At 32.9% G+C, this 15,177-nt stretch overlaps 1 protein-coding gene across 22 annotated transcripts in view; it reads right to left on the bottom strand.

Moving 5' to 3' along the window:
• Positions 1-335: 335 nt before the first annotated feature.
• LOC143204875 (uncharacterized) overlaps positions 336-15,177 on the bottom strand; it is a 347,752-nt gene continuing 332,910 nt past the window's right edge. For all 22 annotated transcript variants that reach the window (XM_076417771.1, XM_076417782.1, XM_076417770.1 and 19 more), the window contains 2 exons: positions 13,476-13,827; positions 336-2,199 (listed from right to left, as the gene is read on the bottom strand). In XM_076417771.1, coding sequence (XP_076273886.1) covers positions 979-2,199; positions 13,476-13,827 — 1,573 coding nt within the window. In that variant the 3' untranslated portion in view covers positions 336-978. The remainder of the gene's footprint in view (positions 2,200-13,475; positions 13,828-15,177) is intronic.

Below are 15,177 nucleotides of genomic sequence, written 5' to 3' on the forward strand. Positions count from 1 at the left end.
TCTGGCGAGTGACCAACTCTCTCTATAAAACAACAAGAGCAACTTTAGAAATCATCCCAGAAGATATCCGGTCTTACCCAGCCTGATTACTAGCGTGATTGGAATCATTTTGTCGAATTTTACACTCCTACTACTACTTGGCTAGGACAATGACAAATTTGAAACAATCACAAACATAAATTTACGACCATGGCCCAGCAAGATTCGAACCCGCGGCTATCACAACAGTAGGAGGACCGTCCTATCGCCTTTTACCTCTGCGCCACCAAGCCGGCAGTATAATTTTTATTAATTTATGTCAGTATATTTATTATATCTGGGAAATTAAATATCTGTTGTTATGCAATATGTTTTATTTTACTACGTTATATATTACAAATACGAAAATAAAACTCATTGGTAAAACTACCTTTAGTATACAAATTCACATATCCTATAGAGACCTTAACATACATCAGTTCAGTTTATGTGGCAGTATTAAAATTAAAAAAGTTTCGTTTTCTTTTCAATTAATACATATATACATTAAATATATTCCATGGAAATTCGTATTAACTACCATTAAAATTATATTCTTAAACTTAACTAAAATTATATGATTGGTTACATAGTTGATGGAGTTTTGGGATGAAGGTATGTACATGATGAACACTGAGGATTTAACTATGATAATTGCGACTAAAGCACTTATAATTAATTAATTTTTAAGGTATATACAATGCAAAAATTTTGGAGTACAAAAAATATTTTAATTTCTAAAATATTTTTTTACTATAAATCTGTTTAAGTGAACATACAGACTAGAAATATTAACTACATAATAAAGCGTACAAAGTAAAACGTTTAAGGATACTTTCGGGGACAGTATTCGAAGTTGACGTTACACATTGTGGCAGTTCATATTTTAAACTAAATCCCTGAAAATTATGGGGACTGTAGGTTGTCACATTACGTGTCGCATACCGACTGTTCCTTCGCCTATCCCACGTAGGGGTAAGCGGGATAAGGTGCCGGGAAATATCCTGGGAAAGCCGCCGTGGGCGCGACAACTGGCACGGAAGCGGTCATATATGTCGTTAAAACTGTGGGTATGACGGTCGTCGAAAATACGGTCGTCAGCGCTGTTCTTGCTCCGAAAGTAAGTTTCAACACTTTACTGTTCGTTTGTGTGATAATCGTGTTTTGTGTCACTGGAGATGACGTTACCGTGAATTGAGGTTGTTGATTTATCGGCGGTTGAGGCAACAGTGGATTTAGTTGAGGGAACTGTGGGATTTGAGGGATTTGCGGTATGGGTTGTGGAGGGAAAGCTGGTGGGATGGTACTGGTTCCGTATTCGAAATCAGTTTTCGTGTAGGTGCCTTTTATTTTCGAGATGGTGCTCAGTATGGTGTTGTGACCTTGTGTCACAGGTAACACGTGGGTTTCGTACAGAGTCTCCACCTTCAGGACCGGTCGTGAGGTCGTAATAATTTGTCCCTGGGCAGCCGCTGGGTTCAAGAACCTCAGCAGAGCCAACTGTTGTAACTGATCGGGACTGAAACTCTGTTGCGGGAATTGGAACTCGTTAAATGACGGTTGTTTCGGTTGTTTCCGTTGCTTCAACTCCTTCTCGATCTTCGCCTTATCCGTCTCGGGCAGTTTAAAGTCCGTACCGACGTTGGCGAGGTCCAGATCGGCAGGTAACGTCCGTCTCGGCACTCCATCTTCATCCTGCTCGTTACTGTCCCCGAATTCCAATTCCAGATGCAGCTCGGATCCCGCTTCGTCTAGTCGACTGTTAAACTCGTTCAGCGTCTTGCTGGGATTAAAGTGATACGCGTCCATAGGCGGCAGCGTCTTCGTGGCCGTAACCAGGCGCGTTATTAAATACGTCTGAACTAGCGTGGAACTGGTCGTGTCGTTGATGCTACGGATAACAGGCAGAATGTGTGTCTTTAACATCGTCTGGGTCGTGCTGAACGTTTCGGTAAGTGTTTCGAGGGGTGGCGTGGCGACGTCCGATGCGAGATAAATAGGCGGCAATGTCGCTATGCTCGAGTCCAAATTGTTATCTTTAGCGTAATTGCTCGACGTGGCGAGGATATTTTCCGTTAACGGTTCGGTGGGGGCGAGAGTTGGGGTCGGTTCCGCGTTCTCCAGGCTTTTCTCGAACGTCGACGTCACGGTTACGTAACGCGTATTCTTGATGCTGCCAACCTACGACAGAAATCGTTAAATTAGAAATGCAAACATTAAAATATTTAAATTTTTGTATTTTCTTATTGCTACAATAACTATAACTATTAATAGAGTATCCCTATTATATTGAGCATATTGAATAATGTTTAACAATTGTTATGTCGAAAAACGTTATTCAATATATTTCGTATATATTTAATTAATAATTCAATAAGTAATTGAGGAAACTAGGCGTAAGTAGCAGTTGTGCTCGGTTCTCTCCGGAGTACAACCATGATTGAACCTTAGGTAATTTCGTCTGTTGCACAACACGCATTATCATAAAGTTTTTAATCAATGAAGGCGTTAGGCCAATGAGCTGATTGAAGGTGATCGCCGGTTAAGGTTTGAAGACATCTCATCAGAACTGATATCAGCTATGGAAGTGTTCAATCCATTATTCGAGACTCTATCATTCTCGACGCGACAATGCCAGGCTACACACCGCAGTTTTGACAAGGAATAAATTGGAATAATTGCACTACGAAACCCTTAGGCACCCTCTTTATTGCCCTGATTAGGTAAGATATATAAGTGATAATTTTGTGTTTGCACCCTTTAAAATTTATTTCACTTGCAAACAAGAGATGTTTGAAAGCAATGAAGAAGTAAAGGAGTATGTGTGCAATTGATTGACACCTCGCCTTCAAACTTCTTATGAAGAAGGGATATACAAGCTTCCAAATCGGTGGCAAAAGTGTGTATATCACGCAGGTGACTACATCGATATGTTAAATGTTTAGTTTGTGTATATCGTTGATCAATAAATTTATTTTACAAAATTACATTATTGTTAATAATTACAGATTATAAACCAGCAAACATCATTAAAGAACTCGCGCAGTCAGTAGGCTGTAAGGCTGTAGGATGATTTCTACTTGTTTTTACCCCCAGTGTCTTTTTGTAAAGCCGTTCAACCAGACGCCTTCTTAAAATAAATTGATAGATTTTGTTTTATAAACACTTTCATACTTTATAACTATATATATATATATATATATATATATATATATATATATATATATATATATGTATATATATATATATATATATATATATATATATATATATATATATATATCTTCTTTAATTTTTTTTTAATATTCTTTAATATTTTATTAATACTTGTTCAATCAAGAAAATTTCTTCCAACAAAGAAAATTATAAAATTTAAGAACACTTAACGATTGTTGAAATTTCGCAAGTTTAGCACTGACAATTTTTTTTAATACACAGTCAATTCTAAACGTTTATCCAGTTTTGAAATTGTCGAGTAAGGTTTTTCATCATTGCAGTTAGTTCACTGTAATCAGCCTTATATTAAAACTTTAATTTAATATCGGTTTTTAATACGTTTTGATCTACTATATATAACATATATATAACATGTAGTATACATGGCTTTTTCAGAAACATTAAGGAAATCAAGTGAATGGTGAATCGTGGCCAAAACCACTGATATTAAAAACTAAATTACTGATTGAAAGGGAGAACGTTTCTTTGAATAGCTCCTCTCAATGTTTCGGAATCGCATTGTGTTTCGCGTCCCAGCTCACGATGAAATGCGTTGTGCATTGGGCATTGTCATTCTTAATTATACTATTCCTTTATTTCTAATCATCAAGTATATAACTTCAATTAAAATTAATGCTTCATTGTGAATTTTTTCGATCAAAATAAGGAATTCCATCAACATCATCCATTTTGCGCCAGAAGGCAAAACTAATAATGTTGTACATTAAAAATAATTACAATAAACACTGTGATATATGTTTTTAAATTTATTTAGTTCAGTTCCAATTGGATAATAGTAGCTCAAACAGGACAACGTGTGTCCGATGAGTTGGTGTAAAATAAACATATTATGAGAAGAGTTTATTTTAATATAGAATAACCAAAATTTAAATTATTTTTTGATATTATTTCATAAATAAAATATAATAAGATTATATATAACAAATGTTCTGTCTTTAATAATGGGGAGAATCTAAATATAATTATTCCTTACTTGGGTCGGGAAATGTATAAGGGGGTGATTTATGTACATACTAACCGCAATCTTCCCTATCATCAAAGAGCTTTGAGTATTAATAATATGTTTTTTTTTTTGGGGAAGCAGCGAAGGGTGAGGAATTGATAAGAAATATATACTACGAGGTAGTCGGTTTTATAATTGATTAAGTGTTCAATGTTTTACTTTTTCGAGAATTATAATTTACATGGAATTCTTATAACTTTTTAAATTTCGGGAATGCATTTTGATCGGCGTTTGACATAGAAAAAACATATAATAACAAAACGCAAACAGCTTGGGCTTAAATTAAACCAAATGTATTGGCTAATAAGACGTAAATCTAAATTACCATTAGATAACAAGGTTTTGCTGTACAAGTCAATACTTAAGCCCATTTGGACCTATGGTATTGAATTATGGGGTACTACTAGCAGATCTAACATAGATATCCTCCAGAAGTTTCAGAATAACGTGTTGGGAGTCATCGCCGATGCTCCATATTACGTGTCCAACAAACTAATTCAACGCGATATCCTCTTTGAACTCATAACGAATGTGATTCGGAATGTTAGTGCAAAGTACTCTGAAAGACTATTAGTGCATCTCAATGCACTCGCCAAATTGTTAAATGTGCGCGATGACAGTGTTGTGCATAGGTTCAAACGCAAACTACCATAAAAACTAATTAATAGACACATAGAGTGAGATTTACTAATCTCTAGAATAAGTTAGAAAAGTTTTTAGAATAAGATATGATAGACTTTGAAACAAATTAGAATAAAATCTAGAATAAGTTTTATATTATAAGTTGTACAGCAAATCACTTACTGAAGTGATCTTCCACATATCAGGACGGTTATTAACGATTAACGATGGTTATAATATTATATAACGGAAATCAACCAAAACATAGGAAAACTTCTACCAGGTTAATTAAGAAATATTTAAATTCATAAAAACATAGAATATATATATATATATATATATATATATATATATATATATATATATATATATGGAAATAGCTTTGTATGTTGATGTTTGTATGAATGCTCAGATATTTGACACTTTAAATCTTCAGAAATTGATATTAATTCCACATCAAAAGTTGTGGGTATGCCCAAAGATCTAATATCCAGTGTTATTGGAGAGTATTATTCCTTTATTTTAACGCATTTAATCCACTTGGTCGACTATTCAGTGGAAATTTCTAAAGCCAAATCAGAAATTTGGTGTTTCTGCAATAAAATGTTTAACATATTTTAACAGTATTTTCTCAAACAATTTTGATATTAAATATAGCAGAGAAATTGATCTGTAAGGCTTTTTAAGATTTTAAGCACAGATATTTGTTCCATCCTAAGACAACCTGAATATGCTTCAGCCCCAAACAACCATTGATTTCCGTGAATCTTTCAAAAAATAAGTGATATATCATTTTGGCAGCTTCTTTGTTGCTAGTTTTCAACTTTGGTGCTCAAGATCGTGTTTAGTTTTAGTTTAATTTGTGTTTTTCGAAAATGATTAATAAAATATATGTTAAGATATACAATATACATTTTATAACGGGATTTGTAAAATTAAACCTACATCGTCAGGTTTGAAAATAAAATCAACACAATAATAGACAAAAACCCTCAGTGACACTTTGTATCGCCATTCAACAAGTCAAGTTCTTGAATAAATCAGTTTTCAAGTAAAGCAATATTTTTTTTAACTCATTCAAAAAATATTACTGGCACATTTGGTTTTCGGGGAGATGATAGAGCTGTTCTCTTTTGAATTCATTCAGTTAAATAAAATTAAAATGAACTATCAAGGTTAGAAGAAAGGTTGACTTTAGATTGGCAATCGTTCCGCAGTTACTTTAAGCGTGTTTAGGTGTAGTTATGTGAAGAGTATTGCTGACATTTTAAGGACAAAAGAAGTTGCTACTGGAATTTCGACAGAAGCTTGCGATTCAGGGTGAACGGTCACCAATGATGGATTTCAGTAGCTCAGTCTCTTAGCCGTAGATTATTTGAATATGGAATCATCAAAATTAGAGAAACCATTCCTAAACCAGGGATATCATGGGAATTTGGGTAAAAACAGTAACATTTCGATGTTCTTTAAAGGCAAACTGGCTGACGAATGTACAATCGATGCTCAGAAACTATTTTTATAATAACTATTGGATGGCCAGATGGAATAACGACCACATACATCGCTGTGACCATTTCTTTAGCAGGGAGGGGTTATGTTACATGGCCTTGTCTATCTGGCCATCTGCTTCTAAATTACCTAAAGGGTGAACGAGTGAGGTAGGTTAGTCTGTTTTCTAATAGACAAGAGCCCCCAGTTTTGCTTTGTATCGCCATTCAACGAGTCGCCTATACTTTCCATAAAATAAAACAGTTTTTAAAACAAATTAATTGTTTTGTTTGTTTTACCTAAACCCTATCACATTTTATAACTTGCAAATATACTTTCAAAACAATAAAAATTAGTTGAAGTTAATTTGGAAAACTCTAAAAATACTTCTTGGTAGTTCAAAAATCGTTAGTAGCATGTTTAAACAAGGAAATTTCAGATTTGTTACTAGCATACCCAAAAATTGCATGAAAACCGCATACTTATAGTCAAAAAATAGGACTTTTTCTCCACAACTATACCAAAAATTCTAATATCAAATACAAGTTCTATACATCTACTAAAATAAACTATATTTATTTTTATTTCACATGAACTAATAACGAGTTATTCTGAAATCTTTTTTTGAGAGAACAAGGAAAATAACTAAGTTCACAATAAGGTAAATAAAAATCACAAAGTATTTGTTAAAAATGAATATTTGGTTTACTAATTCATCTGAAATAGATACTTTATATTATATTTTAAAAAATGGTAAAAATACGTTTTTAGTCATATAAATAAATACATTTGTACCCACTCTACTGTTAAGAACTACTTTGGAATAAATGATGATAATAGAGTAAAGAAGTGTTAATAAACATGCTAACAGTAATAAAAGCCAAACAAAATGAAACTAAACAAAAAAATCTCAACATTATAACTTTTTGTGGATAGTTTAGATGGATTAAATTACGATTTAGATGTATATCGTAATAAATAATCCATAATAACTAAAGTTAGATCGACCAGCGCTAAAAAGTAAATAGATTGTTTCGCCCAACAGGTGTTGCGAGAACTTTATTTCGAAACAATAAATTTCCCTCATAAAAGCTCGCCATAAATGGAGGAATCCCGAAAATGTTTACACATAATCCCGCTGTTTTTGTTTGCAGTCTATATGGAAATAACCGAAATTGTGTTCGGCGAAGAATTTCCCTAATACCATCGAAAAATTCCGAAATTAATTTTTCTTTCCCTATAAATTTCCGTAAAATAGCAAGCCAGCAGCACCTCTTATAAATGTTATCTCATATAGGACCTCGCCTAATATGATAAAATTTTCAGGGAAAGTTATATTCGCCGACGACTTTTAATAAAGCAATATATTCCGTGCTCCCATACTCCCACTCTATAACAACCATTTTATCGCATTACCTGAGAGGCGTGAAGGGTAACTTGATTGCGGCAATTTCGAGTTAAACACGGGGTGGGGATTTAAATTTTCAATTTTAGTGTTGTTAGAGGGAAGCTGAATTAATGTTTGCGAGGTCATTGTCGCGGAATCATTAAAATTTCCAATCGGGTAGGTGATTCCCTTCGGAGTAACGTCGTTATTTTTTTACGTCATCGTCAGGATACGTCCTGTTGCTTCGGCGTAAATTGGATTAATTTAATTCAGTTATTTCTGGAACAACTTTTGTTAAATCAATAAGCCTTCTAAAGTAGATAACCTTATTTAATCTTAATATTCACAAATTTGATCCTCAAAATGTCGCCACTATTTTGATTTAAATATATTTTAAAAAAAGGTCAATCTGCCAATATTTTGTCAACTGTCTTAAGTGTAAAACTATAAGAGTTAAAGGCAAAAATATTGTCTGTAAGCTTTTCGCATCAACTCTTGTATATTGCCATGACATTACCAAAACAATAAGAAATATTACTATTATTCAGTACCGCGATTCTGAAGTTATGTACACATTTCCGCGAAATATTTTTGTTATAGTAACAGGTCAATTGAAAAGTCTCCAGCCTGACACAGAGATGGCGCTACTAGAATTAAATCCATTTGCTTTTAGTTATCCCTAACCCTCAAAAGATGCGTGCATAAATTTGACAGCTGTTGGATCATTAGTTTGTGAATTATAGCATTTTAAGTGAAGCAACTTTTGTTATTGTGAAAAAATTTATATATTGCGTGTTAATAAAATATTGCTTTTTGAAGGGAAAAATACATTTGAAGCAAAAACTTGGCTTGATGCCGAGTTTCCGGACACTGCCCCAGGAAAATCAACCATCAAGGATTCGTATGCTAAGTTTAGACGTGGTGAAATGAGCACCAGAGACGGTGAACGCAGTGGACGCCCAAAAGAGGTTGTTACTGACGAAAACATAAAAAATCCACAAAATGATTTTGAATCACCGTAAATTGAAATTGAATGAAAAGCAGACACTCTAAAGATATAAACTGAACGTGTACATCATATCATTCACGAATATTTGGTTTTGAGAAAGCTCTGTGTAAAGTGATTGCCGCGCTAGTTCACTTTTGACCAAAAACAACGACGAGTTGATGATTCGGAGCAGTGTTTGAAGATCAAGCGTAATAAACTGGAGTTTTTGCATCGATATGTGATAATGGATGAAACATGGCTCCATCATTTCTCTCCAAAGTCCAATCGACAGTCATCCGAGTGCATTGTACACGATGAAGCCGCTTCAAAGCCTGGGAAAACACAATAGTCGGCTGGCAAGGTTATGACGCCTGTATTTTGGGCATGCGTATGGAATCATTTTCATTGACTACTTTGAAGAAGGAAGGACTATCAACAACGACTATTACATAGCCATATTGAACCGTTTGAAGAACAAAATCGCCGAAAAATTTGAAGAAAAAGAAAGTGCTGCTTCACCAAAACAATGCACCGTGTCACAAGGCAGTGGAAAACGATGCCAAAAATCCATGAATTAGGTTTCGAATTGCTTCCTCATCCACCGTATTCTCCAGATCTGGCCCCCAGCGCCTATATTCTGTTCCCAGATCTCAAAAGAATGCTCGCTGGGAAAAATATTTTTTCGAATGAAAATGTGATCACCGAAACTCAGGCCTATTTTGAAGAAGAGGACAAATCGTACTAGAAAAATGGCATCGAAAACTTGGAGGGTCGCTATAATCAGTGCATCACCCTTGAAGGGAATTGTTGAATTCCCCTTGTTGAATAAATAAAACTAATTTTGCTAAAAATTTGTTTTACTATGGTAGGCCGGGGACTTTTCAATTTACCTGTTAGATGCTAACTCGTGAATCTAAAATATTAATAAACTTAATTTAAGACATTGTGTATTATAATTACGTCAGCACAAGCTTTTTGCTGTATTGTTTCGAGTATTTGGCCTAAGTGGTGTTCGCTGATTATACAGATATTCCTGCTGATAGAGATACTTTTATTAAATTATTTATAGAACAAGTATTTTTAGAATAAATATACAAATCAATACAATAAACAAAACTAAACCGTATGCTTTGTATAATACTAACATTAACTGGATATTGTTTATGGAAAAACTGCACAATTTAATATCTCTAAATATACCACTCAAATCTAAGATAAAATTGATAAACAGAAACACAGCAGTACTTATAACAAAAAATAATAGAAGATTCAGTAATGTATACAACTTCCGATAGAGCAGAATATCAAATAGTTAACCTTGTGTTATCTATAAATAAATAAAAGAAACTCACACAAGAAGAAAACAACAAGGGATGAAAGAAATAACAAAGTTAATTAATAATAAACAAAGTAAAAGAATAGAAGAACGCCCACTAATTCAATGGAATATTTTCTCTGGAAAATAATAAGTAATATTAAGAAGCGTCAACAACATAATCCACCCGTTAAACATAGTGATAACAATTGGATCAAAAACAATTAAAAAAAAACGGAAGTTTTCTCTAAACATATAAACACAGTAAACACAGTCTAAATCTCCGAAATATTTGTAGAGGAGGAAAAGGAGATAAATTACTTTCTTAACGCTCTATTAGAAATGTCCTTGATTTTATTTAATAACTCGAACAATTTTACAAGAAATCTCACAAACGTGCTGCAACTTATCGCCCTCTTATCAGTGCGAGTTAATTTGCATCAAGAGCTTTATAATCAAATAATATTTCGGTGTATTCGGTTGCCGTAAAAAAAAACACTGTATAAAAGCATATAATAAGTCCTTAGATTGGTCAAACTATTAAATAAAAATTTAAATGATAATATTATTGCACTATATTTATCGATATATCTCAAGGTAAGGTGTATCATTCTTTTGATAAGGTAAGGCAGAATCATACCTCACAGATAGACATTTTACCGCGAAACAGGGTGACGAATATATTGAGATACATCCAATATATTAAGGTATTTCCACTATTGTTATAACTCCTACATAGAGTTATACTCTCAACCACAAAAATCGTTACTGGGCAACATATGCTGACGATACGGCGATATTATCATCTCACAAGTATTCAATATCACGTAAAATAAATAAACAAAATGCACAAAGGCTACCTGTCGTTGAATACAGGGGATATCGAGACGAAAATCTACTCACGTGAAGGTTAATCGTCAGCATAGGATCTGTCCCTGGTAAATATTAGTGATTATTTATAACTCCCGCAAGCGGATAATGTTAAATATTCGCGAATGTATTTGGACCGTCCGTTAACTTGGAGGAAACATATATAGCAACTTGGGCTTAAGTTGAACTAGATATATTGGCATATAGGGTATACCATAAATCTAAATTATCAAGATAGTTAGGTATTGCTATATGAGTCAATTCTTTAGCCTGTTTGGATGTATGCTATCGATTTGTGGGGTACCTCTAGTAAGTTCAGATAGCGAGTCTTCAGTCACTGAAGTTCGCAGACCAAAACGTTTACTATAATATGGATGATTAGACACTTTAATAGACACCTACAATAGAATTAGTTTTAGAATTACAATTAAGTTATTTACAATAATTACATTAAGTTCTAGTTTATACGTTTGTACAGGAAATCACTTACTAAACCGATTTTCTGTATATCATTATATAAAGTAAATCACGTCAAAAACCTACTACTCACAGGGTAAGTTGTTGAATGCTATGAGAATAAAACAAAAATTCTTTGCAAATGATCTAAGAATTCAAACCCAAATATAATACAAATAGAAAACAAGTATATTTTTTTTTTAATTTCTTTTTTCTGCTACTTGAATTAGTTTCTAGAGTATCTATTTTTATTTCAGAAGTTCTGTAGTTGCAATTCTAATCTTGACTAAGTTACTCCGAGTGATCTTTTATAACGTAATAATCATCACTACTCTAGTGTGCCTTTACGGTGGACGTCAAAATCGTGACAAAATAATTCTATATATATATATATATATATATATATATATATATATATATATATAATCATATTACATTTCATGTTTAATATCAAGGACTTTGCACATAAGGCTGTCAAATTAAAAAAAAACTTGTTTCTTCGACAAATACCACTATATACTCCAAGAGATTGTTTTAAATTTCTATTTACGATATATCGATTCATATGAATCACATATGAGCAGATTCAAAGTAAATTAAATTGTCATCGCTAGACATTTTGATTACCTGTGATGAATATTCTAAGATAGCAGCTTTTTATGATCGGAACTTTGCTAAAAAGGTAATTTCCCTGATTTCAGTTACTTAGAGTCAATTTATTAATATATTTTAATATAGCAAATATTTGTGATAATGCAAATTATTAATTTAAACTAACTTAACTGATAAGTTCGTTGTTTGTTGTTTAGTCTTCTACATAAAATATTGGATTTCCAATTAGTGTCGTTGATTTATTAACTTTAAACAGACGCTAATCATGTAACGCACTAAATTGCATTTCATTGCATTACTTATGCTATTTAATTTGATGAAACCTGCTATCGAAGCTCATCAAACACTTAAATATTATAGTGCTGTTATATGCACCAATTTACATCTCAATAAATGACTTTTAAACGTAAAAAATTGTCATGATAAATACATACTGTACGTTATTTTTAAAGGTCTATAATATTTTATAAGGCTATTATTTATGTTTCATTTTATCTTTCTAGACCTATGCCAGGATAACGTCTTTGTCAATGGACATCGATCACTGTCATCGATCAGACCTACGGTCAACTCTTGATGCTGACATGATTGACGGATGTTTTGTGTAAGATCGTAGATTCTGATTTATTGATTTTAGTAAAAATGATGACGTAATTTAGGATGTCCTATGAATATAGTATTGTTTCTTGTGGATTACTTTAAATACATTAAATAATAAACATTTAAATTTAGGCCTGTTTTATTACACTCTCAGTACTGTTGGGGTACCTGATTTATTTTATCAGAAATGTTTATAGAAATTATTTTTTGTTTCATTTTATTCAATTATGTTTTAAATTAAATAAAATATGTTATAACAAAAAATTGTTTATTTCCCTCCGCATATATAGTTTCAAAATTAAAGCAATTATTTGCCAAATTTGTGTTTATTTGTTTATAAAAAATAATGATGTGTAATATGATGTTTTTATAAAAATAGAATGGCTGGACCTTAATAACACACAATTATATTATTTCCTCTTATTCAATACTTTTTTAAATAAAATGTGTTATTTTCAAAATTTTACCAATTTTGTAACTAAATTGAACTCAATATGCTCATGTGCCGGATCCGGAGATATTGTGGAATAACGTATTCTAACCTCATCTAGATATTGGACGTGGCGAAACTTTTCCCCAGAGACCCCTATTGAGGTTTATCTCTATTACCTTTTTCATGTCACTTGTGTTATTTTGAGTTTAGTGTTAGTAAAATAAAATGAATTGAAAAAATCATATTATTCAAAAAAAAACGCGTTGATTAATTATCAACACAGCTGGTATTTGTGCCTCATTGTCTTTTTATATATAAATATGTGTTTTAAAACTCAAGTAAAAATATTTTATGAATTAATAAAGATGTAAATAAGTCCCTATACAATAGAGAAATACATTTATGAGATATGGTTAATTTAGATCCGGATAATAGAAGGTACATTACCTGGAATGTGTAAGGGGACTTGATGGTCGCAATCTCGTAGTAGACGTCTTTAAAATCGGGCGGCGTCGAAATTTCCACTTTAATAGTTTCCAGAGGCAACGAAGGACCATCCAGTTTATTCTCGGTGGCGCTCTCGTCATCGATAATTGAGGTAATTGACTCCGACCCTTCCAAGCTATCGGATTCATCCGATCGGGTCGTAGCTGGATCATTGTTTCCTCTTCCTGCCTCCGGCTTACCGGCCAAGTTGCTCTCTAACGCTTCGTTATTGTTTGTGCCGTCTTCGTCGTTCTGTTTTCTGATTGTTACGCGCGGCTTAGCCGTCGTCTTGTATTGCCATCTTCCGGGCGATCTGGAACGCAATCAATTATTATACAAATATAACTCGGTGAGTTAATTCTATATTTAAAAGTAAGATATTCACATATCTAGAAATTGTGCTTCAATTACTGTCTTCATCTAATAACTAAAAGTTATAATTACTATAAAATTGATTATATTGTAATAAATAGTGGGATTCTATTCGTCGCATAAAGATTCAGAAAATATCGCGATCAAATCAGGCAAATACCGAAATGTTCATGCGAAAAATTGTATTTTAATTATTGTCTTCCTCTAATAAGTAATTTATTACAATTACTATTAAATTGATTACATTATATGAAATAGTAGGATTGTATTCGTCGCATTTTTTATAACATCTTTATTATAAACACTTAGTACAATCTTAATTATAAATTAATTTATTATTACATTTCATTTGTACTTGGATTAATTTGCAAAGAAGACGAGTGCGAGAAAATAAATCAATATGTATTTCTCAATTATAAAATTATAATAACTTATAACTATAGTTTACACTAAAGGTATACACTTTATATTAGTTCCTGTGGTTTGGTTCGATTCAATCTCCTGACATCCTGCGCGCTATTTAGCAGTTGTACTGCTTCCACGTTAGTATTATTTAGTAATTTTCTTTCGTGTTTCAAGGCGAAATCTTGGATAACTTCGCAAATTCATCTGATTTCCTGGAAGAACCTTGTTTTGACAGCATTGATGACTAGCGAATTTTTTGTGCAACCCCATATTTACATCCCATAGGTTCAAATTGGCTTTATAATTGTCTTATAAATCAACCTCTTTGATTTTAGATCAAATTGAGAGTATCCGACTAAACATTTAGTTGTTTTATTTTGGTTCTAATGTGTTTTGCTTTTTGTCTAACATGATATTTTCAATTTACTCTACCGTCAAGATGGATTCCGAGGTATTTAGCTCATTCTGCTTGAGGATTCGGGCATCCATTGAATGATGCAATTAAGTTTTTATTATTTCGCAGCACAGCAAAATTAGAATGGACAGATTTGGAGCTATTAAATTGAATTTTTCAATCTTTCGTCCATTTGCAAATTTTGTTGACTGAGATTTGTACATTTTCTACTGCCCTAGGCAGAGATATGTCGTCAGCAAAGGTTCCAGGTACTGTTTTTTTGTTGTGGAAAGTCAGCAGTATAGAGCAGGTACAGGAGGGGTTCTAAAACGATACCTTGTGAAACTCCAGCCGAAATAGTTTTAAATGTCGATAACACGATTTCGGGCGATACTCTAAATTTTCATCCGAAAAGATATGACTCCAGCAATTGCATAATACAATAGTTACGGGGTAACAATTTGCTCTTCTTACAGATTAATCCCAAATGCC

Source organism: Rhynchophorus ferrugineus, unplaced genomic scaffold, assembly GCF_030347505.1.
Source record: "Rhynchophorus ferrugineus isolate W39M unplaced genomic scaffold, kcgeb_rfMv2 rfM11, whole genome shotgun sequence".
NCBI lineage: Eukaryota > Metazoa > Arthropoda > Insecta > Coleoptera > Curculionidae > Rhynchophorus > Rhynchophorus ferrugineus.